Below are 24,197 nucleotides of genomic sequence, written 5' to 3'. Positions count from 1 at the left end.
ACTGGACTCCGGTGAACTGTATAGAAATGTATTCCGTTATACATTCAGTTCATTTTAATCTATTTATATAGCAGCAATTCACAACATTGCATCTCCTGGCACTGTGCTGAGAAAAATCAGCCAGATCACTTCTTTAAAAGTTTCTATCTAAGGAAAACTAGCTGATTGCATTGAGTCATTGACCCGATGAGAAGATCATCAGGGCTCCTCTTCCCTCCATAAAAGACTTTTATGGAGGGAAGAGAGACTTGTATGCGTGTCCCGAGCCTGTAACATTATAAACGACCCTCACACCCCCACCATGGACTATTCTCCCTGATGCCCTCTGAGAAGAGGCTTCAAAGCGTTCAATACAGGTGCAGCAGATTCCAAAAACAGCCTCCTCCCCACTGCCATCAGACAGCTGAATGTTGAAAAAAAAACCCTGAAGATAAAAAAAAAACAATTTAAATTCCATAAGTTTCTGCGTCAAACTGACCATATCAATGCGTTTTTCTTTGCACCAGTTTTTTTCTTTTTTTTCTCCCAATGTTTACATTTGATCACTGCTGCACTTTAAGAAATTGAAATATCAGGAGAGCTGTTCAAAACAAAATTTCGTTTTGTTTACAGTCTGTGTATACAAAACGACAATAAAAGTTTGTCTGTTCCTGGATGAGGATGTGGTGCCAGTAGATTTTCGCTTGCATTTTATTGATGACTCTACAACAATCCCTCATACTAAGCGTACATGCAGTGACAGTGGAGAGGAAAAAAAACTCTCTTAACAGGAGGAAACCTTCAGCATAACCAGGCTCAGCGTGAGCGGCCTTCTGTCAATCCTGAATGTGGTTTCAAGGGGACTTGATTCTTATCTCAGAGAGGCAACTTAGGAGCCAGAGAGACGGTGTTAATTGCCACATTTACAAGAATGGTTCCATTTGCAATAGAGAGAAAATGGAAGGTTTTTGTGAACTAGAAATTAGGTAGATAATTATAATATCTGAACAAAGATTTGTCCAAATAAAATGTGCAGGTTTTGTAGCTTAATCTCTAAATAGTAATAATCATAACTGGGATTTTTCAACAATGAGCATAGAGAAGGGTGAAATCCAATGTCACTTGCACATCCTTTTGTAACATGCTTGTGTGCATGGTCAATGCAGGTGTAGTCTACAGTCATCCAAAAAGATATTATGAAAATTTTTTTTTTACTTGTCCTTTTACTTCATTCACATGTTTAAGCTGAGGGACATGTAAAAAATATATCTCATGAATAAACTGGAGAATTATTACATATAAAATCTTCTGCATTTAACCAATTTTTTTATTGCTCCTTACCGCTTTTTCTTCATAGATGATGCATCTATCCAAGGGCTTTTTATTTTTTTGTATACATAGCATACATTTCTGGGTTTAAACCATAGTGATTCAGGCTTAAGGACTTGAAATGGTAATGTGTCCATTTAAACATCCTCATGTTTTCTTTCAGTATAAGACCACCAGGAGAAAAATGTATTGGATATCCACTCCTGGGGGATTGGCAACTTAGACAGTTTTTACTAGTGCATAATCACACTCACTGTAGAATGACAGCTTCTAAATTGTTTGGAAATTGCATTGTAATGCTTTAGGGAACGATGGATGGCAACAATTGCCTCTCTTTGATTATAGCGAAAGACTTTCCTAACTGGAGCTCTACTTCACAAACCTGAATGCTCTTGAAAGACATACTGTTAAAAGCTCTGTTTTTAAAGGTGCATACTTACTAAGCAAGCACATTTAATATGTGCATTTTAGTTTCCTCATATTCTCTTAAATCAGTCAAAGAAATTTTGCAACCTTGTTGAAATAGTGTTAAAAGATGTCTTTTTCTTTGCTTTACAACCCCCCCCCCTTCTTTTTTTATTTAAGCCATTTTATAGAAAAATGGAACCAAAGTAGGGATATGTATCCCGTGTATTTAACCCATTTCTAGGGGCCAGTGAGTTACAACACATGTTCAAGTGAAGGAAGTTACTTAGGGAGCTACAGTGACAGTTTAAACTTCAAATCTGTGAAAATGCTGCCTCTCAAGGATAAAACACCCTTTCCCTTGCTCCCAACCAAGCATCAACAAGACTTGTATGTCTTTCTATCAGACCAGGAAGCTCCTTTGTGAACCCAAGTGCAAAACATCTCCACTGCCCAAAAGAAAAAATTTGTTGCTTTCTGCACATAAAAAGGAGTGTAACTTATAAAATTATCCAATGCATAATATTTGGGTTGTGATAATGAGATGCAATAGTTCAGAGGAAAACTTTTTCAACTAACTATCAAAAATATATATATAAAAAAGCAGACTATGTTTAAAAAAATCTGTAGCAAATGTAAAATAATCCAGCTTAAGTTTGGCCAGTTATCTATTCAGATATTTAGTCTTGTCTAATGTGGGGGTGGTAGTAGTGTCAAAAAAGAAACAGTACATTTTACAACAAAAGTCAACCACATCTTTTTCTAAATAGAAACTTTTCTCAATGTAGAGCTCTCAAGTTTAGATTTTAAAAGGGTTTAAATGCAGTCCAGGCAAATAAAAAAAGCTACTTTAGCTATTAGCAGCTAGTAGTTAGACATAGAGATTATCCAGGATGATGTCAACTTTTTGGCTGTTTGGATTGGTAATCAGCTTATTATAGTTTGAAAAATGGTTTGATTTTACACACTTTTTTGGCCACCACACTCAATTAATTGAATGTGTATCTTTTGGTGTTAGACAAAAAAAAAGAAGAGTTTCCAAATACAAAGTGTGTTTATTTCCGGGCATACCTAATATGAAGCTGTAGAAAACTGGACTAACAAAAAGAGGAGGATTAAAAGGAGCTTTAGCTGTAGAGGACGATTAATCCCTAATCTCTTTATAAAAGCTGTTAATTCAAATGTGTTTGTGAACACCTTCACTGAATAAAGAGCTTCATTCTTTTAAAAATGAGGAGAAATCTTTGACGAGCTAGGGATAGAATTAATATGTTGGTGACTTACTAATTAATTAGGAGACAAATTCATGGAGATGCATTCAGTAGAACTTGGAGAAACAATGAGAACAAAGGAGGATGAGAAGCAATGAAAACCTTTATGTTATATTGTTTGTGTTCGAGGTTGATGCTGAATGTATATAGTTTTTCCACAGCTGGTTTTTTGTGCATTTCTTGTGAACTTGGAACCCAGAAACACTACTGTTTTCCTTCCTTTATCAATATATAGCCAGGACTAGTGAGGGCTTCGATGTTGATTTACTCAAAGGAATTTGATGGAAGTACACTAGCATCTTAAAAAAAAAAATGTTTTACCCCACAACACAAAAATAGACACATCTATTGTATGTATTGTAAGCCATATACCCATTATAAAACTTTACTATAAACAAAAAAAAAGTTGATTCATTATATATTTTATACTCAACACACTAATTTCATTTTGCTTCTGCAAATGTTCCTATATGTTCAGATAAAAACATTATTGGTTTAATTAATTCTATGATTGCTTTCTCAAATTTCCCCTCCTTAAAACCACTGATGCAGTGGCCTTTTATGTGATTTCTATGATATTACAAACAAAATAATCCATCAATGTAAAGGAAAAACAAAGGTGTTCAGAATTTCTTTAAAGTGGGACATGCAGATGTATTTAGTCCCCTTTACTCACATACCTATGATAAAAATCACTGTAAGGATTTGCCTTAAGAGGTCACCACAATAGTTCATATGACTCATTTACCATCTGCATACTGTACATACGGCTGCTTTATCAAGCTATCAGCCCTATTATTGAAGTTTTTGTTGGCACAGTTGACAGGTCAGGAATAATCGGGACAATAGTTGTTTGAAATTTTTTAAAAGACTGAGAAAAATTTTCAACAGATTTAAAAACAAACAAAACATTGCACAACTAAAAGCCTACTGGGACATCTACCTACATTTAGGACATTGAGGTGGACCAGGAAGGACAGATACAGCAAAGGGAGACATCTTAACTGTAGATTCCATACAGAGGTCCACTTTTCAGATAGGGTGGTTGATAAAAGTGAAGTCATTAGGTGTGATGGAAAGCTAACACTCTCCATCACTCTCAACATGTTATCCCCATGGTAAGCAATGTTTAGCAGAGCATCATGCTGTGGGGACGCTTCCCTCTGCAGGGACAGGAAAGTTGTTCAGCGCCATTAGGAAGTTAGAGCAAGCTAAACACAGGTTAATCCTGGATGAACCCTGTTAGTGACAGGTGTGTAAGGTTTCCTAAATAAATGACCACCCAATTATAGCGAAAAATTTGAAGTAAGATCTGTTATTAAGATACTGTTTTAATTCTGTCAGTTCAAAGGTTTTCGCAAAGAATAGACAAAGATTTCATCCTCTAAAAGTACAAAGGAGGAAGAAAGGTAACTCTATAGATTTAATATGTGCCTTAATTTTATTTAATGACCATTTTGTGATCATCTCAGAATACTGGACACCAGTTTGGATACCAATGGTTGTGTTGAGTTATTTTGGAGTAACAGCAAATATTCTACAAGATTTACATTGGTCAAACTGTAGTGAAGAACCGTATAATATCATAAATGTTGTAAAATAAAGAAAAACTAAACATTGTATAGTTGGATGTGTGTATATATTATATAAAACTGTAACTGAAGCGTGTAACAAAAGTAATTTCCCTCTGGAATTATTAAAGTATTTCTGATTCTGATTCTGAAAAAATGTGAGGGGTTTTTACTTACTTTTATTAAATACTTTAAGTTTATCTTATTGTTCTACCATGACAAATTCTGAAAAAAGTGTATTTAGAAGCGTTCATAATAAAAGTGACCATTATGCCTACATTACTTTCCCAGTCGGCTCTAAATGAGACAGGGACAAACTCTTTCAGTTTAGTGGCCATTTTTAGGATTATAGGAAATCTGTGTTTAAAGCTAATGTATATTTACAAAGTCGTGTCCCCCTCAGCTCAGAGGAGAAAAATGTGACAAATAGTTGTATACATTTAAGCTCTAATTTCTAATTCCAATATTTTAGAATGCATTCTCTTTGTTTCTCATAATTCGATTTAACCAGATGAAAAGCTCTTTGAGATTTAAACCTCATGTCCAGGGTGACCTGAACAAGACCGCACCTCAAATGCAGGAAAATGGCACACATTGAAATACACTATATTGCCAAAAGTATTTGCTCACCCATCCAAATTATTGGAATCAGGTGTTCCAATCACTTCCATGGCCACAGGTGTATAAATTCAAGCACCTAGGCATGCAGACTGTTTTTACAAACATTTGTGAAAGAATGGGTCGCTCTCAGGAGCTCAGTGAATTCCAGCGTGGAACTGTGATAGGATGCCACCTGTGCAACAAATCCAGTCGTGAAATTTCCTCGCTCCTAAATATTCCACAGTCAACTGTCAGCTGTATTATAAGAAAATGGAAGTGTTTGGGAACGACAGCAACTCAGCCACGAAGTGGTAGGCCACGTAAACTGACGGAGCGGGGTCAGCGGATGCTGACGCGCATAGTGCGAAGAGGTCGCCAACTTTCTGCAGAGTCAATCACTACAGACCTCCAAACTTCATGTGGCCTTCAGATTAGCTCAAGAACAGTGCGCAGAGAGCTTCATGGAATGGGTTTCCATGGTCAAGCAGCTGCATCCAAGCCATACATCACCAAGTGCAATGCAAAGCGTCGGATGCGGTGGTGTAAAGCACGCCGCCACTGGACTCTAGAGCAGTGGAGACGCGTTCTCTGGAGTGACGAATCGCGCTTCTCCATCTGGCAATCTGATGGACGGGTCTGGGTTTGGCGGTTGCCAGGAGAACGGTACTTGTCTGACTGCATTGTGCCAAGTGTAAAGTTTGGTGGAGGGGGGATTATGGTGTGAGGTTGTTTTTCAGGAGCTGGGCTTGGCCCCTTAGTTCCAGTGAAAGGAACTCTGAATGCTTCAGCATACCAAGACATTTTGGACAATTCCATGCTCCCAACTTTGTGGGAACAGTTTGGAGCTGGCCCCTTCCTCTTCCAACATGACTGTGCACCAGTGCACAAAGCAAGGTCCATAAAGACATGGATGACAGAGTCTGGTGTGGATGAACTTGACTGGCCTGCACAGAGTCCTGACCTCAACCCGATAGAACACCTTTGGGATGAATTAGAGCGGAGACTGAGAGCCAGGCCTTCTCGTCCAACATCAGTGTGCGACCTCACAAATGCGCTTCTGGAAGAATGGTCAAAAATTCCCATAAACACACTCCTAAACCTTGTGGACAGCCTTCCCAGAAGAGTTGAAGCTGTTCTAGCTGCAAAGGGTGGACCGACGTCATATTGAACCCTATGGATTAGGAACGGGATGTCACTTAAGCTCATATGTGAGTCAAGGCAGGTGAGCAAATACTTTTGGCAATATAGTGTACATTACCTACAGTGAGATTACCAGTTTATATAGCACATTCATAAGATCCAATTGTGATTATTATTTTGTCTTTCAAAATAGATTTCAATTCCCTTAGCAGAAAAAAAAAATTCTAAATTTCAAGTCCTTTTCTGCATCTTTCCATGTTGATGGGACGTAGAACTGGAAAGCCATTCAACAGAGGCCCAGATACAGAGATCACTATCAAACCATGTTTGCAGTCTGGTTAGATTTTGTTCTTTGGAATCAGCTGCTTGTTGAATATTTGGTCCTTAACTTAATAGAAGAAAAGCAAACAATTGCATGTGTAATTTACATGCCATACCCACTGATATCTACATGAGCTCAAAATGGATTAAAGCTCATTTACCTAATTCTTCCTCTTTTGAGCTTACATATTTCAATTATTAAGCAAATTCCTAGAGTATGCACCCTGGATTAAATTTTTTTTTCCAAACAGATTTCAATCAGTTTTGCCTTTTAGATTTCCATCCTGTTCTGACATAAAATGTACTAAAGCTAGGCTATAACGCAGAGCAGCCTGTTGCCTCTTGCTGCACATTCCTCACCAGGCACCAACCTTCCTTGCAGCTTTCTTCTATCAAGCTTTCCAGCTATTTCAAAGTCATTTTGCTTGACGGCCTCGAAGTGCATGACTACTGGCTCCAAGATAAAGACCTGAATATTGGACTTTTTCATGCCAGTATTTGGCTTCTCAAAATGAGATATTGAAGAGAAAATGCATGTGAGCAGAAAGGAAAGGAGGTTTATCAATTTATTTTTTATTCCACTGTTCTTCTGTGAAAATAGTCACAATTAATTTGATCCATTCTGATAATACTTATAAGTCAGGTTTAGTTGTTTCAACAGGATTTACCGTTAAAGGAATTTTCTGTAATTTCCCCCCAGTGTCTTACCTTTGTGAAGTCTGTGGAACTTTTTTTTATCTGATGTTCTTTCTTTATGTGGAAGGCTGCCAGCTTGTTGTTTAGTGGGTAATGAGGAAAGAATCAATGGCGACTACCTGGAACGATAAGACTATTTAAGTAAATATGGGAGTAAAAGTAGCAGATAGATAGTAGAGTTGGCCATTACGATTAAAACATAAGTGTTTTGTTACTATCTACTAAATCCACAGTTTGCAGGTTTACTCACTCTTAGCCATTAGTGTTGAATTATTGGAAGTGCTTGATCTTTGAATGTTGCTTTTATCTTGTTCCTTCCTCCTTTCCAGGCTTAGGTAGGCTCTTTTACTCTCTATTTTCAGAAGTTCATGCTCCTCGAAATAAAGCAGTCTCCTGTTAAAGTTAATCTCATATTAGTTAGTCAGATTATAATTCACCCTAATACTTCTATCTGTATCAGTTTCAAATAATTTCCCTTATATTCTTGATTTAGATCTTTTCGATATATTAAGGCTCTACTCTTAAAATGTTAGAGCCTTGGGCTTTGCACTATAAAGACTAGCTCTCTGGCTATATCCTATACAGTACATTTATTTTAAAACAACAAAAATGTGCATGTTCCGACTCCATAGCCACAAAGACTTACAAGCCATTAAGCTTTATTATTGCCAGTCAGCTGCTTTTGCTAATGGGCTGCTGGTAAATCATGCATACATTTAATGACCACAAGGACCTCAATTAAAATCTTTATAAATATGGTAGTTCTTTAAGCTGTGTTAATGCAGACTAAAAACTACTTGTTGGTGGTGGTACTATATCCAGGTAAAAAAAAATAAAAATAAAATGTTATTGTTTTAGTGAAGAAGCAGTTTTTGGGGAAGCAACGTGTGCTGTCCACTGAAGTATGATGTCTTTTTTTTGTGTTTTTTGTGTCTATGCAAATGTAAGGTTTCACTTAGATTGTAGAGAATAAACACGGCAGCTGATTATTACAGTCAGAAATATTTAAAACAGATTTCATGGCCCATGTGTTGGCCCACATTAACCTGCATTGATTATCATTGATTTTAAATCCTTTTCTTTGTTGGCTAAATGATGCCTGCTCTAAAATTTGCACATTTATTGAATATGTGCAAAAATGTAATTATCTGGGCATGGTGAACTTCTACATTTGAATGTTTGTAAGTAGGATGAAATAAATGTGCTCTCTAATCTGTCTTTGAGGCAGTCAAGCCTCAGCTATTCCTTTCGTATGGCTCCTTCATTAAAGTTGAGATGCATACAGTTTTCTGCTGTTTCTATTAGGGGTGTAAATCACATCCATCATGGCGATTCGATTCAGTATCGATTTCCTGACCCAACGATTCGATTATTTTCGATACTCAAGAATACACCACGATTCGATTCGAATCGATTAATCGTTTTTTTTTTTTTTTATTATTTTTTTTTTTACACCTTACAGGCTAAACAAAGTTTCAAGTTTGAAATAAATCAATGAAAGCTGTAATATCATTATGCATTTTCTTTAGAAACAACAGCAAATAACAGAAGTAGAAAAGTTGCATCAAAAAATACTGCAAAAATACTGCACAATATCAGTGTAATGAGTTCAATGCAATACCTCGGCTCCAGAGAAACTGTCCAACATATTTTTTTAGAATGTAATAAATATACTCAGGAAAGAGAGATGTTGCTTAGAGAGTTAGACAGGAATAAAAATAAACTACATATAAGGGAATTGTTTCAAAGGTCATCTGGGGATGTAGTTTTTGGTAGTATTTTTAATTTTCTAAGATGAACGGGTATTTTAGGGAGAATATAATAGTTTGTCTGGTCCATACTCCATTCTGGAAGGTGGCGGTAATGCACCTATAAGTTGTTTGCCAACCGCCATTAAAAAAAAGAAGAAGAAGAAGGCTTCAGAGTGTTGACGTCACCGCCCACTTGAGAGACGCTCCGCTGCTCCTCTCCCAGATTGTAGCTGACCGCAAACAGTGCAGCAGACAGGAAGCCGGCTTGTTTTGTTTTTATGACCGAAATTGCGGAAAACAACTCGTGAAGTTTGACCCGCTAGAAGAGCGAGGTGCATGAGAAAGCTGGGACCCTTTTTCCAGCTGAATCTCCACTCTTTTTGCCCTCATGTCCCTTCGTCGTCGGACTAAACTCGTCCCCACTTCCTCACCGCCTCGGCCGTATCTAGACCCACAGTGTGTAGCTCAGACCACGCTTCAATACTGAGCATAATTTAAAAATGTCTGTGTGAAGCTTGCTGCAACAAACTGCTGTAAGAGTATAACCAGGAAGCGCGGTAGGAGGGCAAAATAGGTTTAGCGGCACCGCAGCACGGGAAGAAGAATTACGCCCAGGAGCAAATGGATAAAAATAGACCGGAGGGAAAAAAAACATGAATCGATTATCTTGCGGACGTGTCGATGCATCGGATCGTCGGCTTTTGGATCGATGCATCGATACAAAACGATTATTATTTACACCCCTAGTTTCTATCTACCATGTCTGAAAGATGTGCCTGTACTACATCAGCCTTTTGTATTATTAAGCGCTGGAGAGTAATTTCAGCACCTTTGGAATAAACAAAATAAGGTTCATCATGAAAGACCTTGGCTTTATTGGAAACCTATAGAACAGTGGCAGCTGCTGCTCTCTGAAACAGGGGAGGCTAAATGGTGTTAATTAAATCCAAACGTCAAGTATTGCATTAACAAATGTTGAAACACCTAAAATACATGACAACAATTGGGGAAAAATAGCAGTTGTGAAGCGCTCTGAGATAATGAAATCCAAAAATCCTCGCAAGAGTTCACCACTGGTTCGAACGACCACTTGTGAGGAAAATCATGTCGTTCAATAATCATAAAGTATGTTTGCCAATCAGCATCGAGCAGCCAATTTTATGAGCCGCCTCTTCTCCATAGACCCCGTAAGAGGTTTAGCATTACTGGAAATGATGTATTTTAGCATCTTATCCAATCAGGGCTCTACTTTCTTGCTGCTTACCTCAATAGAGCAAGACTCAAACCTCAACAGGGATTTTTCATAGAGGCTGACTGGCAGCGTCCTGCTGCTCCAGAACGAAGGGTAGATAACGTCCAAGAGATGAATAAACAGCTGATTAATGCCCTACATCCTCATGAAATCAGGCACATTTTCATGCATATTTAATGCAGTTTAATGACTACATTTATGAAGTTTGACAATGCATATTTAACCAATAATTTTCTGAAAGTTACAGGGAAGGTTTAACCTCCCTTGTATTCAATGAGAAATCGCTACTGGCATATAATCAATTTAATTAAACTATTCCCAGGAGTGCTCAGGACCTTCCACCTGCAGGGTTACAGAGAGCCAACTTTGTTACTTTTGACTTTTTAACCTTTTTCTTTTTTAAGAGAAAATAATTCTTTCAACAGAAACATATCAACCTTAAGACATTTGAATGTATCCAGAAAGTATGAAAATAAAGTCAAAAGAGAGGGAAAGGTATCAATTATTAACAAATTACCTCCTGTGTTGAGATCTTTTCTTTCTCCTGTTTGAAAATAACCTTTAAAAAAGTTTCTCACTATAATTTAAGTTGTTGCACCAGTGATTCTAAAGCCTTTGTAATTCATGGACTAACCTAGCACTCCTGGAACAATCCCTGCTTTCAAGGTGACAAAGTGATGTTGCATATGACTGGCATAGTAATCACTTGGAGCTTAGACAAAATACTGAAACACAAACAGGGGGACATCCTCATAACCTCTCCTTATTAAGTTTTCAGCAAACATAGTGCTTGTTGAGAAATGTCCTTGATTCCTGCAGAGCTAAAACGTGACTTTTGAATCAGATATTTAAAACAGTAGGAATTAAGTGGTTCGGAATAAACACTGCGTAATGAAACAGATAAACAAAAGACAACCTGGGGAAATGAAATCATGTATATATTAGCAGTGAGTACAAAGCAGGTAGGATCCCGTTTCAAATATGAAACATCTTAATTAGTTGGAACAGACCAAAGTCTATGAGAAATTAAAATGTAATACAAAGAAATGTGCTGTGTTTGAATGAAGAGACGGCTAGTTTTTTGCATCAATACACAAAACGTATTACCTTATATTCTGCTTATAAAGATTTTAGCATAATCATGCAAATTGTAATCAAAACAGACTTGCACACAACAACCTCTAATGCTTTAATCCAAACACCCCAATATAGTTATTTCAGGATGCCAAGATGTCAGGGGAGCACAACAGAGAAGTGTGTTTGGGGGAGAAGTGACAGTGTGCCAGGTTCAATATCATTAGCATGGTTTCACCTGTCTCCTCACACACTGCATCATGCCGGAGTCACTTTGAAAACGTCCCTGCTCATCCGCACAAGTCCCACAGTGAGGGAAATAATAAAATAAAAAGGAGAGGTTCTAACTTTGTATGACTACCAAACTTAAACTGACATATTTTTCAATTATTAAGGTCACCAAAACCACTGTATTAAATCCTAGCTTAATGGTCATTTTGTGGAGTTTTACCTTGTTTTGAGTACTTACAGGATGGGGGGTAATAGTGACATGTTTGAATGATGGAATTACTGCTTTCAGACGCATTTTAGTGATAGTCCTGGCAGGTATTTTATTTTACTAACATATGAAATGAAACCATATTGCTATACAGTATGTCTCAGCTGCCTCGCAGAGCCACAAATTGATGGTTTCTTTGCACCCCTTTTCTGTCTCTTTATATCTCCAGCCTCATGAAGCGAGAATTGTAATGTCCCAGTAATCAGCCCAAGGATATTATTGGAGTTTGTTTACTGTTGTGTTTGATAGATCTACATGGAGCACTCACTTATCACAGCTGCTTTTAAGTATGACCTTGGAAACTCATTTGTTTTTCCTCTGTTAACCACCTATCGAATTCTGCCCGCAGATGATTGTGATTACAGGGAGACACACGTTTGATGTTGTCATCTGATTGTTGGTGTGTTTGTCTGTGTTTATCTGCCTGGGAGGTAATAACGGCCAATGATGCTGTCTATATGATGGGTGTGATGGATATTAACTAAAGGGTAAAGGACTCTGGAATGGAGTGCAACAATGCCAGTATTTTTGTTTGACTGCTTTAGTCAAGCAAGTCATTTCTACCTCTGTGGGTCATCTCTGTGAATGTGATCCAAGCTATTAGGAATTTCCCATATCCATATTAGTGCTGTTGAATACTAATTTGTATTAGTGAATGTCTCCTATTCCCTGACTTTTAAGGTAGAAATTATCTTGACGTTAGGATTTCTTCTGCATCATTACACAAGTGAGCCTAACATCCAGCATATTCATTCCCTAACTTAATTGGTTAATTATGATGTTCCCTCTGATCCTGTTATTTGTAGTTAAGAATGAAACAAGATCTTGGTTAATTGATTACAAATTTCATTTTCCAAATAGAATTAAATATGCCTTCATTTTTTATTTATTTTTTGTCTTAACCCAGTGGTACACTGTGGTACACTGCCATGTATTTATATTCACTGAATACAATAGATTCAGTGAATGCACTGAGTTGCCGCCATGTGTTTGGCTGCTTAGAAATTAAGTGTTAACGAGCAGTTGGACAGGTGTACCTAATAAAGTACCTAATATATATATATATATATATATATATATATATATATATATATATATATATATATATATATATATATATATATATATATATATATATATATATATATATATATATATATATATCTCCAAAGATAGAGATATAGATATGTATATATACAGTACATAGAGATGCAGATATAGAATAGAATAGAATTCAACTTTGTCGTTACACTGTCACAAGTACAAAGCAATAAAATTCAATCTGCATTTAATCCATCCTTGAGCAGTGGGGAGCAGTGGGCTGCCATTGTGCGTACCCGGGGAGCAGTGTGGGGCTTAAGGGTCTTGCTTAGGGACCCAGAGTGGCAGTCCATGGGAACCTCAAGCACAGTGCCCTTACCACTAGGCCACCACTCCCAGATATAGATTTCCAAATATATTTGTAAAAGTTTGAGTAACAGGGAAGCATAAGATAGGTCTTTTGATAATAATATAGTTTACTCCTGGTTTATTGTGCCTTGATTGATGGGCAGTTGTTAACAAATCTCACTACTTTTTATCCAGAAAAGAAAAATAGTTAAAGGGAAACCATAAGATTTCATTCAAAACAACAGTTGACATTGTTTGCTGTATTGCTAAAGAATATCTGAATTACATGAATGTCCTTCATTTCTGACGTGTTGGCTGGATATATTTAAACCGGAACTTTACTGAGAAAATATCAGAGAAGAATACAACCACAGCATCCATTTTGTTAAGTGTAACACAGCTGGTTGTGGATTTAAGCATTATTGATTAGTCTGGCTTGTTAAACATGTGCTTATCCCTAACCCTGAGAACAAGCCTTGTGGTTTTTGGATTGCTCCTTTTACGCTGATAAATTGCCGTGACCACAGGGAGCCTTTTAGAAAGCGATGAAGAGATGAAAAAGTTAAAAATGCAGAACAATGATAGAGGAAAAGATGAAGCATGTTCTTCCCAAAAGCGTGTTCTTCCCAAAAGGAAATATCTTTTAATCAGTGTCCTATTATATGTTCTATGAGGGGAGAATATGTTTTGTGGGAAGAGGAAGAAAGAAATCTCTCAGAAGATTTAGCAACCCCTTTTGATGGGGCCAAAGGTCTGCCCATGAATAACACATGAGTACTGAAAGAGGAGGAAGAAGAGACATATTGGCTCTGTTGAACCAGTGAGGGTGCAGTTAGTGTAGACATGTTGACTTTGATAGGTCTGTAACTTTTTTCTATTCTGCACTTCTCTTAAGGAAAAAAAAAAAAAGGAAATAGTGAGACCAAATTACCCTTAAGGCTTCTTGTTATTTTTTGGCCTCATCCTCTGAGGCAAGATTAGGTCGACCTTTATTATCCGAATTATAGATTTTGTTTAAAGAAATATGTAACAAGGATTAGGGTGTTATGAATGTTGCAGGAGTGGTTCATTTGAACCCCTTTTCTGTTTTTTGTTGGGCTATGGTTACATCTGAAGGTCACTGCGACATATCCATTTCCTTAATACTGCTGCTGTGGACTTAAGAGTCTCCCACAGTGATTTGCTTTGCCCCATAAAGGGGCAATGTTCTCTTTGAAAAAAAGCATTTGTGGACAGCAGGACAAAGAGTAGCAGGCAGAAACAGCGTTTTACTAGCTGCACATTTATGACTCTAAAAGTTGCTGTTGGTGTGATAGTTTGAGTGTTTTAATTTACATGCTCATCTGGATATACAAGCATATGCAGTAATTCATATGATCTCATTAAAATGTCAAAAGTTTTGGCTTTAGAGTCACAGTGACCCCAAGGTCTGCTGCAAGCACCAGTTTCTGCATACTGAGCAGAGAGCTCTGATTGATCTCCCTAAGTGAGAGCAATTATTGGGAAATGTTCTGTACAAAGAAACTTGCACCCTTTCTTTAAAAACAAGCAAAACACCCACTCGGCAATCCCTGCTTGATCATCATGCGGTTTATATGAACAAACATTAAAAAAATATATTTAAAAGACTTTGATCTTGATTTGGTGCTGGTGCCCCTTGGCTTTTAAACTCTATCCTCCACTGATTATGCATAGAATAATTTGACCCCTTGGCCTTTGAATAGAGAACAGCAGACATGAAATGAACAATATGGAATAGAAGATAGACTTCTCAAAAGAATCTCAAAAGTTTGTTAAATAGAATCAGTATGGTAATCTTGTTCTAAAATCCTTAAATTAGTTTGAAGTTAAGTCACAAAAGATAAAAAGGGAAAATGCATCTGCACTTAATTTGAAAAATTGACAGATAAACGTTTGCATCTGGCTCTGTAGTTTATTTTGGGCTTTATGTGCCACGAATGTGATGCTTTGTTTTGTATGAAGATAAAGATATCCTTAAGCAGACATGTTAACAAGGAAAATTTATAAAGGAAATAAAGGGCTAATCAGAGTAAAACAAAATATCATATAAACGAACACATTCGAAAATTGTGATCAGATTCAACTAAGATCCCATCTAACCTTGCACTGCGCAAGCTGGATTGTCACGAGATCTGAGTTTTCAGTCTCACAGCAAATACATCTTGTAACAATGAGCGAGTCGGACCAATGGCATACCAGCAGTGTTTTTGGGGCGGGACAATTAGGAATGGCGATAGCCAAAACGGCCTCGCAGGGGCATTACAAACATGGCTATACTTGAGGAGTCACCATTTGATTCCACAATTGGTCCAGTTTTAGCTAAAATAGTGACAATTTCTTGTTTAGAATAGGACCAAAGAGAAGAACTTTGCGCATTTGTAGATGGGAAAGATGTCTGTGCTTTTCTTCCGATAGGATTTGGAAAATCTTTGATTTACTTACTCTGCTAGATGTGAAAACACTCAAAAAGCTGCAAATTAATCCTATCGTGATCATTGTGTCTCCATTGGTGGCTCTCATGGACGACCAAGTTGCCGAAGCCACACTAGTAGCCATTGAAAATTTCCCCACTTTCCTTGATGGGCCCTTAGCTAGTCCTTGGCCGTGTCCCTGAAAATTAGTTTTTAAACATAAATCTTTGTAGTAAAATATTCTTTCTGTCATGATTTGTGGACATTAAGATCTAAATTCAACCATTACCTCTTGTTCAGACCCTGTAATTCATTGAAAGGCCAGAGTCAGAGAAAAAAAATATGCACGCTCAGGAGAAGGACGGGGTCAGTCCAGTGGCTGGAAGTTGGAGGGGATTTTGCTGGGAGATGCAGGGAAGTCGGCTGCCGTTTCGCTGGTGTTTGACTGGGAAGGGCCATTTTGAATGGCTGCTACCTTATTAAGCTGTGTACTTCTGCCATGAAGCTGGGTGACAATGATGGCGAACTCCTGGTTGGCTGAAAACATATTATGGAAGATGTGTACTAGCTGGCACATCAGCTAATCTGCCCGAAGTATTGTACTCATGTCCGTCCTTTTCACAGACAGACTGAACGGCAGCCATCCCAGATTGATAATGTAGAACTTAACTCACTTCTACATATATCAATCTGGCTGCTGCCAGGTTAAATCCCAACAGCTTTCTGATAATGTCATTTGCATTGGGGCCCTGGGTGTACATGGGTTTATAGGGCAGCGCAGTAGTGCTGGGCAGCACAAAATGTTAAGAGATGTTCATTTTGTTGTCCCACCATGCCATTCTTAAATGCAGGGGCAGCGACAGCATGGGCCACTGAGCCTGCAGCTTAATTAAGGAAAGCAATAATGCCTCAACTGCACTTAGAATCTAGGTTAGGCCTGTTATGGATGCTCAGCATTTGCTATTCTTCCACTCAGGCAGAAGTAAAAACACGTCTTCTGCAGTTATTTTAGGGATGTATGACAGCTGCACATGCCACAGTGGTTCTATTCCAAAACAAAAGCCTGGTACAAGTAAACACATGTCATTTAACCAAATTCAAAAATATTTTTTGATCCCAAAATGACAAAATTGTTTAAATAATTACATTATCCGATTTTGGGCCCATAGAAATATTTTTTGCCTATTTTTCATTGAGATATGTAGCTAATAACTTTTTGGTGCCTATAAACAGTTGTTATTTGGCTGGGTTGGATCTGTTCATTCTTGCATAGTTCAATACTTAGTCCTAAAGCTTATGTGCAATACATAACCTACACACTTCTGGATAACCTTGTCTTCCCCAACATTAATTTTCTTCGACAGTCATCAAAGGTCAGATTGAAGAGCTCTGGGACCTTAAAATGGAAACTTATTTAGCTCTGCTCTCTTGAGACAGTTTCAGCACTGAATCTGATATAGTCAGGCAAAAAGAAATTGTTGAACTAGCCAAGGCACACTTCATGGGACCTGTCATTGTGTTAGACATTTTGTGTTTGTATCCTAGGTTCCCTTTTACACATAGCTTGAAATTTATTAACAAAAAATGGGAGATGAAGGGCAAAACATCAAGAAAGAATGATAATTTCAAGGTTTCTTAATTCAAGCTATATCACTCTATCACCTTATCCACACTCCTTTATCATCCACCTATGTTTGCCTTAGGAAACAGGCTAAATTTATATCTGTACTGTTAATGTGGTTCCATTCGATTTCAAATAGCTTCATTTACTGCTTTATAACTGCAAGATGTTGTGGCCTTACCTCTATTCAAAGCAAATATGGGTGGATTGGGACTCAAACTACCCTTAATGTTTCATAGAACCAGACTCAACACCAACTATTGTATACCTTATCTGCCTGCTTTTCTTAAATGATAAATCATCCCTTAAGGAAATGACACAAAGCACTACCATTCTAAATTAAGACCAAAGTACATAACCTAAACACCCTTTTCTTTTTGATTTTATATAAATATTGCAAAATTCAGTCTAAAAAAATACATTTTCTTTTTTTCTATAAGTAACATCATCTGTGAAATTTAACTGTAAAGTTACACACTGATATTTTGCATGTTTTACCAAGAGATTTTGAATATATTCATATCTAGAACTGGAATTTCAAATCAAGAGTAAAACCAAGTAATAAATGTTAGCTAAATGATTATAACTGACATTTCTGCTCAAATAACAGGGGTTATTAAAACTGCTTACCTTGGTATTTAGGCATTTTGGAGCAGCTGTTAAATGTCTTCTATGTGTTCCCCATTAGTTAATATCAATAATTTTAGTAAAAATGTATTAGAGTTATTCATAATTAACCACAGGGGAATTATTTTTCTCAGTCTATTGAAGTTGTTAACTCAAATGAAATAGATCCAGCTCTTAGAGACAATCATTCACTGCTGTACAAATAATCACAGATAACCACAATTAAAACAAAGGGGGTGCTTTTATGAATGCTTATAATCCCTTTGACAGTATTACTATATTTAAAAAAAACGATGCAATAAGCACAGGGTAGGTAAAACAAGTAAACATAATTAGTTTAAATGAGTCCTTCAGGTAGAGTTTTTGGTCATCTTCAGTTCATTAGCTCAGCTGTTCTGATGCACTGTGGGAGTGTCCATCAGATTAGCAGCATAAATGATATACAGGAAACGGATGTTTAACAGTTGTGTTTGGTAATGGTCATATCAATCGAGTTTAAGCTAATCCACAGCTAGCAACAGCTAACAGACAGGCCACAAACACAATCCTGCAATCAGGTTAATTTTTGTATATTAGCAGCTAGGCCAGGATGGTAACCACAGGATAAGAACCATACGTCAGACTGGGCTGACACCTTCATAATATAAATATGAGGTCATAAAACTCGCTGTCATTCACAAGATGGCCAACACACAGACGCATTGGAGTGGGGAGCTCTCTTCGCAAAGCATTCCAGGATATATCTGCTTGTCTAGTGACCATGAATGATCACTACTGTTCAAGGTGCATTACAACTTTTTCTGCCATTAGACGTTCAGACACTCATTATAAATGGTGTAACCACTATATAGTGCCCTATATAATGATTAAGGCAGACATGATCTAACTTAAAGATGGTCCAAACTAAAGTGTAAAGAAGAAATAAATCCTTGTTCCACAGTCTCAAACATTTCTCTGCTAAAAATGCACAATCTAATCTTGAAGGATTTTTATTTATCTATCTTTTCTCTATATGCTTTTTTACTGGCTCCATATGAAGCACTCTCATATTTTTTTAAACTGTTATGGGCCTACCTTGGTTACAATGTTTTGCATCAGGCCGGGGATGTGAAGAACTTGACAGAGGTAAATACGGCTGTTTAGAGTTGCAGGCTGTCAGGCACAAGCAACTTATCCAACTTTTATGATCGATATAATAACTTTAAGATTTTTATTTTCCTTCTCTTTAAAATGTTTTTTCAATTGTGTCAGAATTATTATGTGTGTTATTTCTCTTTATCTAATTTTGCATTACAGCCCCAAGCTATGAATTTTCTTATTGCTACCTTGCTCCTCCAAACCGCTAGTAGTAGACACAATTTCTTCATTAAACTTCTCATATTTGTTGATAATCCTTTGATCATTTGTTTTAGAGTTAATTCTTCTAAGCATCCATTAGGAGCAAGAGATGAGCTAAAAAGAGACAAGATGTGATTAAGACAGGTTGAATTAAAAAAATCCATTTAAGCAGTACATGAAAGGTGGGATAAACAGAGGAGATCTTACAGGTGTGTGGCCGTGATCTCAGTTATGTCCTGATAATTTTTAAAGTAGAAATATTAAACACAATTCAGTTTATTTATATAGCGCCAATTCACAACACATGTGATCTCAAAGCACTTTACCATACAACCAGGTCATACAGTCAAATTGACTCCAAGTTTTCTATCTGAGGAAAACCAGTTGATTGCATTGACTCATTGACCCAAAGGCAATACCTTACACTAAGCATGCTTGTAGTGACAGTGGAGAGGAAAAAACTCCCTTTTAACATCTCCAGCAGAACCAGACTCAGTGTGAGCAGCCATCTGCCCGAGGCCGACTGGGGTTTAAGCAGACATACAGTAAGAAGCAGAAATACAAAAGGCAACTGAAACCAGCTCCACAGGCGGCCCCGTCCAGGAAACACACAGCCAGGCAGACAAGCTCTGAGCCAGCTCCCATTTCAGGGGATAAAGAGAGCACATCCAGCCGGTCCCAGTCAGAGAAACAGGACTAGGCTGAGAAATAGGTGGAGCTCCAACATCTATAAACAAAGGTGTTGATGGCAGCAGCACAGCCGATATTTCTCTCCAGGATGGTGTCACAGCCAAACAGGAACAGACCAGATGAAGCTACTAGGAGAAAATGCAGACAGAGCATAACGTTAGAGATTGAACTAACAATTTCTGTAGAGACGGATAATAGAGATATTATATTAATATTATTATTAAATTATGACAATAAGATGAGATGGTCTTTACATCAGCCATTCAAAGCAGTGCTAGTGTATTATACCCTATTATACCCATTCTGATTAAAAAACAGTTAGAATAAAATTTCCTAAAATATATCTGATCTAAGCATATTTATGAAAGTATATGAATATGAATGATAATGTATGGATAATGTCAATAGTACCAAAGGAAATACTGTACTATTTATCTTGAATCCCAGTCATACACATGCCTCAACGCTTTGCTGTAAATACAAAATATGTGAATATGAAAATATGCTTTTATTGCATCTCCAAGCTTGTTTTGATCCTTCTTCTGATAAAACCTGATATGTCCCCAATTGACTTTCCTTTTAACAGCCGAAGAAGTACCTAGTAAGCAACAGGCCTCATTATAATACAGATTAGCAGGCATTTTAATTATTTGTAATGTATAATTCACCACTATATCTCAAAAGCAATAAAATATATTGCCTTCTTTGCAAATTATAGAGCTGTTTTTGCTTTTTTTTTTTATTTGATTCACAGTTTAATTAAAAGTTGTTAATGTGAAGACTACTCTTAGGTGCCAAATAGTCACATTGATAGCTCTTCTTAGAGCAGCATGTTAAAATCTCTAAATGTACTGCATTCTTATTTACTTTGCTGTTTAATTAATGATAATAAACAAAGTAATTATTGAGGTAGACTGGTGGGTCCTGCCAATGCTTAGATAAATCAGGTGCTATTAGACCTGTCTACATACAAAGCGTATTGGATTGCATAATTGCCATTTGTTACAAAACAAAAAAACACACACATGAACATTTCCATGGTAATTTAAATTGAAGAGGATTGGGTAAAAAGTGGCTTAAAGTGAGCAAGGGTAACCTACCAGATTTATCTGATTTGTGTTTTTAATTTGTCATTTATTTTGTGTGAAAACAGGATAACTGCAGTGAAGATGTGACCTATTCTTATACAGGTTTAGTTTTACTAACCCATAGGCTGTGCTGATATTTTCTTTTCTCTCTGTTTGCAGGTTTACTGGTCCAAACCTTCCCTCACCTATCATTAGCAGCAAGAACTGGCTTCGACTTCACTTTACATCAGATGGCAACCACAGGTTGAGAGGCTTCAGTGCTAATTACCAGGGTAAGATCAAGTGCTCCACAATGTTTAAAAATATTGCATTAGCAATTATCCTACACATATTCCTAACTGTTGGTAGGATATTCAACCTAATAAATGAACTATTTAGAATAAGTCATTGTTCATCTTGGTGGTTGATAGGTGGGGTTTTTTTGGTAGGTTCCAGATTTCAGAGTTCCAGTTTTTCAAAGACCTGAAGATATAGGTCCTTAATTGTTCAAATTTTTAGAATTTTGTTATAAAATATCAAACAAGTAAGAATAAACTCTGTTACGCACTGTAAGTGTTTAATGAAGGGCCAACCGTAAATATATTTTACATTTTGAGCAACGGTTATCAGAAACCTTCTGCCTTTATTTGTGTAAATACAACTTGAGAGGCAAAAGGTGTTTGATTAAAAAACAAATATAAATGAAATATTAAGTATTTTTTGCTATAAAAAGTTTTTTTTTTTTTTGAAAGTAGCATAGTTGAGGATAGTCAATATTTCCTAGATTGACCTAAAAAATAGTTAAAATGACAGATTTTAGAAAAAAAAAACAGTGCTGATTTACAGTTCTACATTGATTAATCATTTCTTAGATTATTGTTGTGTAAAAATATTTATTTTTCAGGAACCATCACCAACTTGCAATCTTAAAGAACTAAATTATTACTTTGTACATGGTAAACTTAATCATACTGGTAGCAAAGTTTTGGGTTTACATAGTGAATTAAACCTGAGCACACCACCCTTTAGATATAAGCTTTATCTTAGTAAACTTGGCAAAAAACATCAATCCAAAATGGACATCTTTCTTTGTTTAGTAGCCTTTTAACCATCGCTACTCCATTTATATATATATATATATATATATATATATATATATATATATATATATATATATATATATATATATATATATATATATATAAATATATATATCTGCTATATATATATCTGCTAGTTACACAGATATATATATATCCTTATAACTATATATATATATATATATATATATATATATATATATATATATATATATATATATATATATATATATATATATATAGTTATAAGGATATATATATCTGTGTAACTAGCAGGGGGCACCACTGAGAAGGGATGAGCTCTGAGATTTTCTATTCTTAGGATCTTACCTACAACCATCCACCACTGAGATAATCGGAAGGGGCCAGAAGAGAACTATAATAACAGAAATGAGAAACAACCAGAATGTAACCTACTGTACATGATCCAAGCTTTTTCAGTTGTAGGTTGAATATTTGATAAATGAATAAAAAAAAATTTACAAGACTAAACACAGGCAGAAAAATAAGGAATTTTACTATTGTAGTTTAAATACATAAAATAAAACAAAGCCACAAATAAGTTTAAGTCTCTGAAAAAACCTGGAAGCTTTAATTAAAATATGAATAAGCTATTAAAATTTTTTGAGACCTAAGTTCATGCACTGCTTTTGCATGACCTCAAAATATTTTCTGAACTCATTTATATGTTATTTTAGTTAATAGAAGATATCTGTAAGCTTGGAACTGAAATATGTTAACTCAGTAAAAACTCCCTCTTTGTGAAATCTAGCTTTACACATAAATTAATGGGTTTACTGTTTAAAGTCCTACCTGAAAGATCTCACATAACTGTCTCTATATTTCTTAAATTGGGAATTGTCATATTCAAACTCTGAGAAATTAGGAATGTGCTAATGTCAAATGTTTCCTGTAAGGTTCTTATGTGCCCTGAAGAATTGAACAATGACATTTGAAATAATCTTTGTGGATACGGCAGGTGTGGACATAAAATAAATACTGAGGCAAAAAATATGCCATCCATCCATCCATCCATCCATCCATCCATCCATCCATCCATCCATCCATCCATCCATCAATCCATCCAGTAGTCTAGTTGTAAAAAATAAAGAAGGGTGGTGGATTTTTTTTTTTTGGGCAGACATAGCCTAATTAGTATAGTTTATTAAACTAAAGCAATAAACCTATATCCAATAATCCCATACAATCCAAACTAAACCAGACAATTACAATCATCTTTATGCCACTTAGGCCAAGAATTAAGCGAAATAAAGGTAAATAAAGGGGTGGAGTGGCTGCCAGCAGTGTCACCCAATCAACAGGTAGTGCACACTGCAGCATAACTCTGCACCATATTAAAACACGTTTAGTCACTTTTAAATCCAAACAAAACACAGAGTAATTCTTGACTGCAATTCTGGAGAGAGTAGTGTGGTTTTGTGTGCTCTATGGAGTCTGGATGTCACAGCTTCTGAGTCTAATTTAAACTGATAAAAATATATGATTTTGATTGGCATTTTAATCAAATGATTAGCAGTTCAATTTGCTGTCATTAGGTTTGTCTTTTAAATCAGGTGGTTACAGTAGTTTACATTAAATGAGGTGAAATTGAGTATATAGTAAGATCCTTTATTATATATTTAATAAAATTCAAAATATTCCCCGTAGTTTTATGTGTACATGGTAAGTCTCAGTGCTCCAAACCAGAGGCAAAGACACACATGCAAAAAGAAGCAGCATAAAAAATGTCTCATAAAATCGATTTGTTTACATAAATCATTTTCATACACTCTGTTTCTATTTTGATTTATTTTGACAATCTACAGTTATGTTACTCAAACATCCTTAAAAACATTTTCTACTGTTGAAGTTGGTTAAAATGAACATGAAATTTATCAAAGACGTCTGTTTTTTTTCCTCATGAATCAGTTATGTTAATTCAACAAGTTTGTCTTTCATTAGTTAATATGTTCAGCACAAATCAACATCATCTCTAATTTAAATGTTTCACTTTCTCATCCTTGTTGTTCTGGCCATTAAAATTG

At 36.3% G+C, this 24,197-nt stretch overlaps 1 protein-coding gene across 1 annotated transcript in view; it reads left to right on the top strand.

Moving 5' to 3' along the window:
• Positions 1–24,197, top strand: part of csmd2 (CUB and Sushi multiple domains 2) — a 375,721-nt gene that overhangs the window by 158,916 nt on the left and 192,608 nt on the right. The window contains exon 6 of the mRNA XM_038286837.1: positions 21,233–21,345. Within this exon, the coding sequence (XP_038142765.1) occupies positions 21,233–21,345 (113 nt within the window). The remainder of the gene's footprint in view (positions 1–21,232; positions 21,346–24,197) is intronic.

Source organism: Cyprinodon tularosa, unplaced genomic scaffold (assembly GCF_016077235.1).
Source record: "Cyprinodon tularosa strain WSP-4 unplaced genomic scaffold, ASM1607723v1 ctg230, whole genome shotgun sequence".
In the NCBI taxonomy this organism is placed as follows: Eukaryota; Metazoa; Chordata; class Actinopteri; order Cyprinodontiformes; family Cyprinodontidae; genus Cyprinodon; species Cyprinodon tularosa.
The sequence above is the reverse complement of the archived record's forward strand: the minus strand, read 5'-3'. Positions and strand labels throughout refer to the sequence as shown.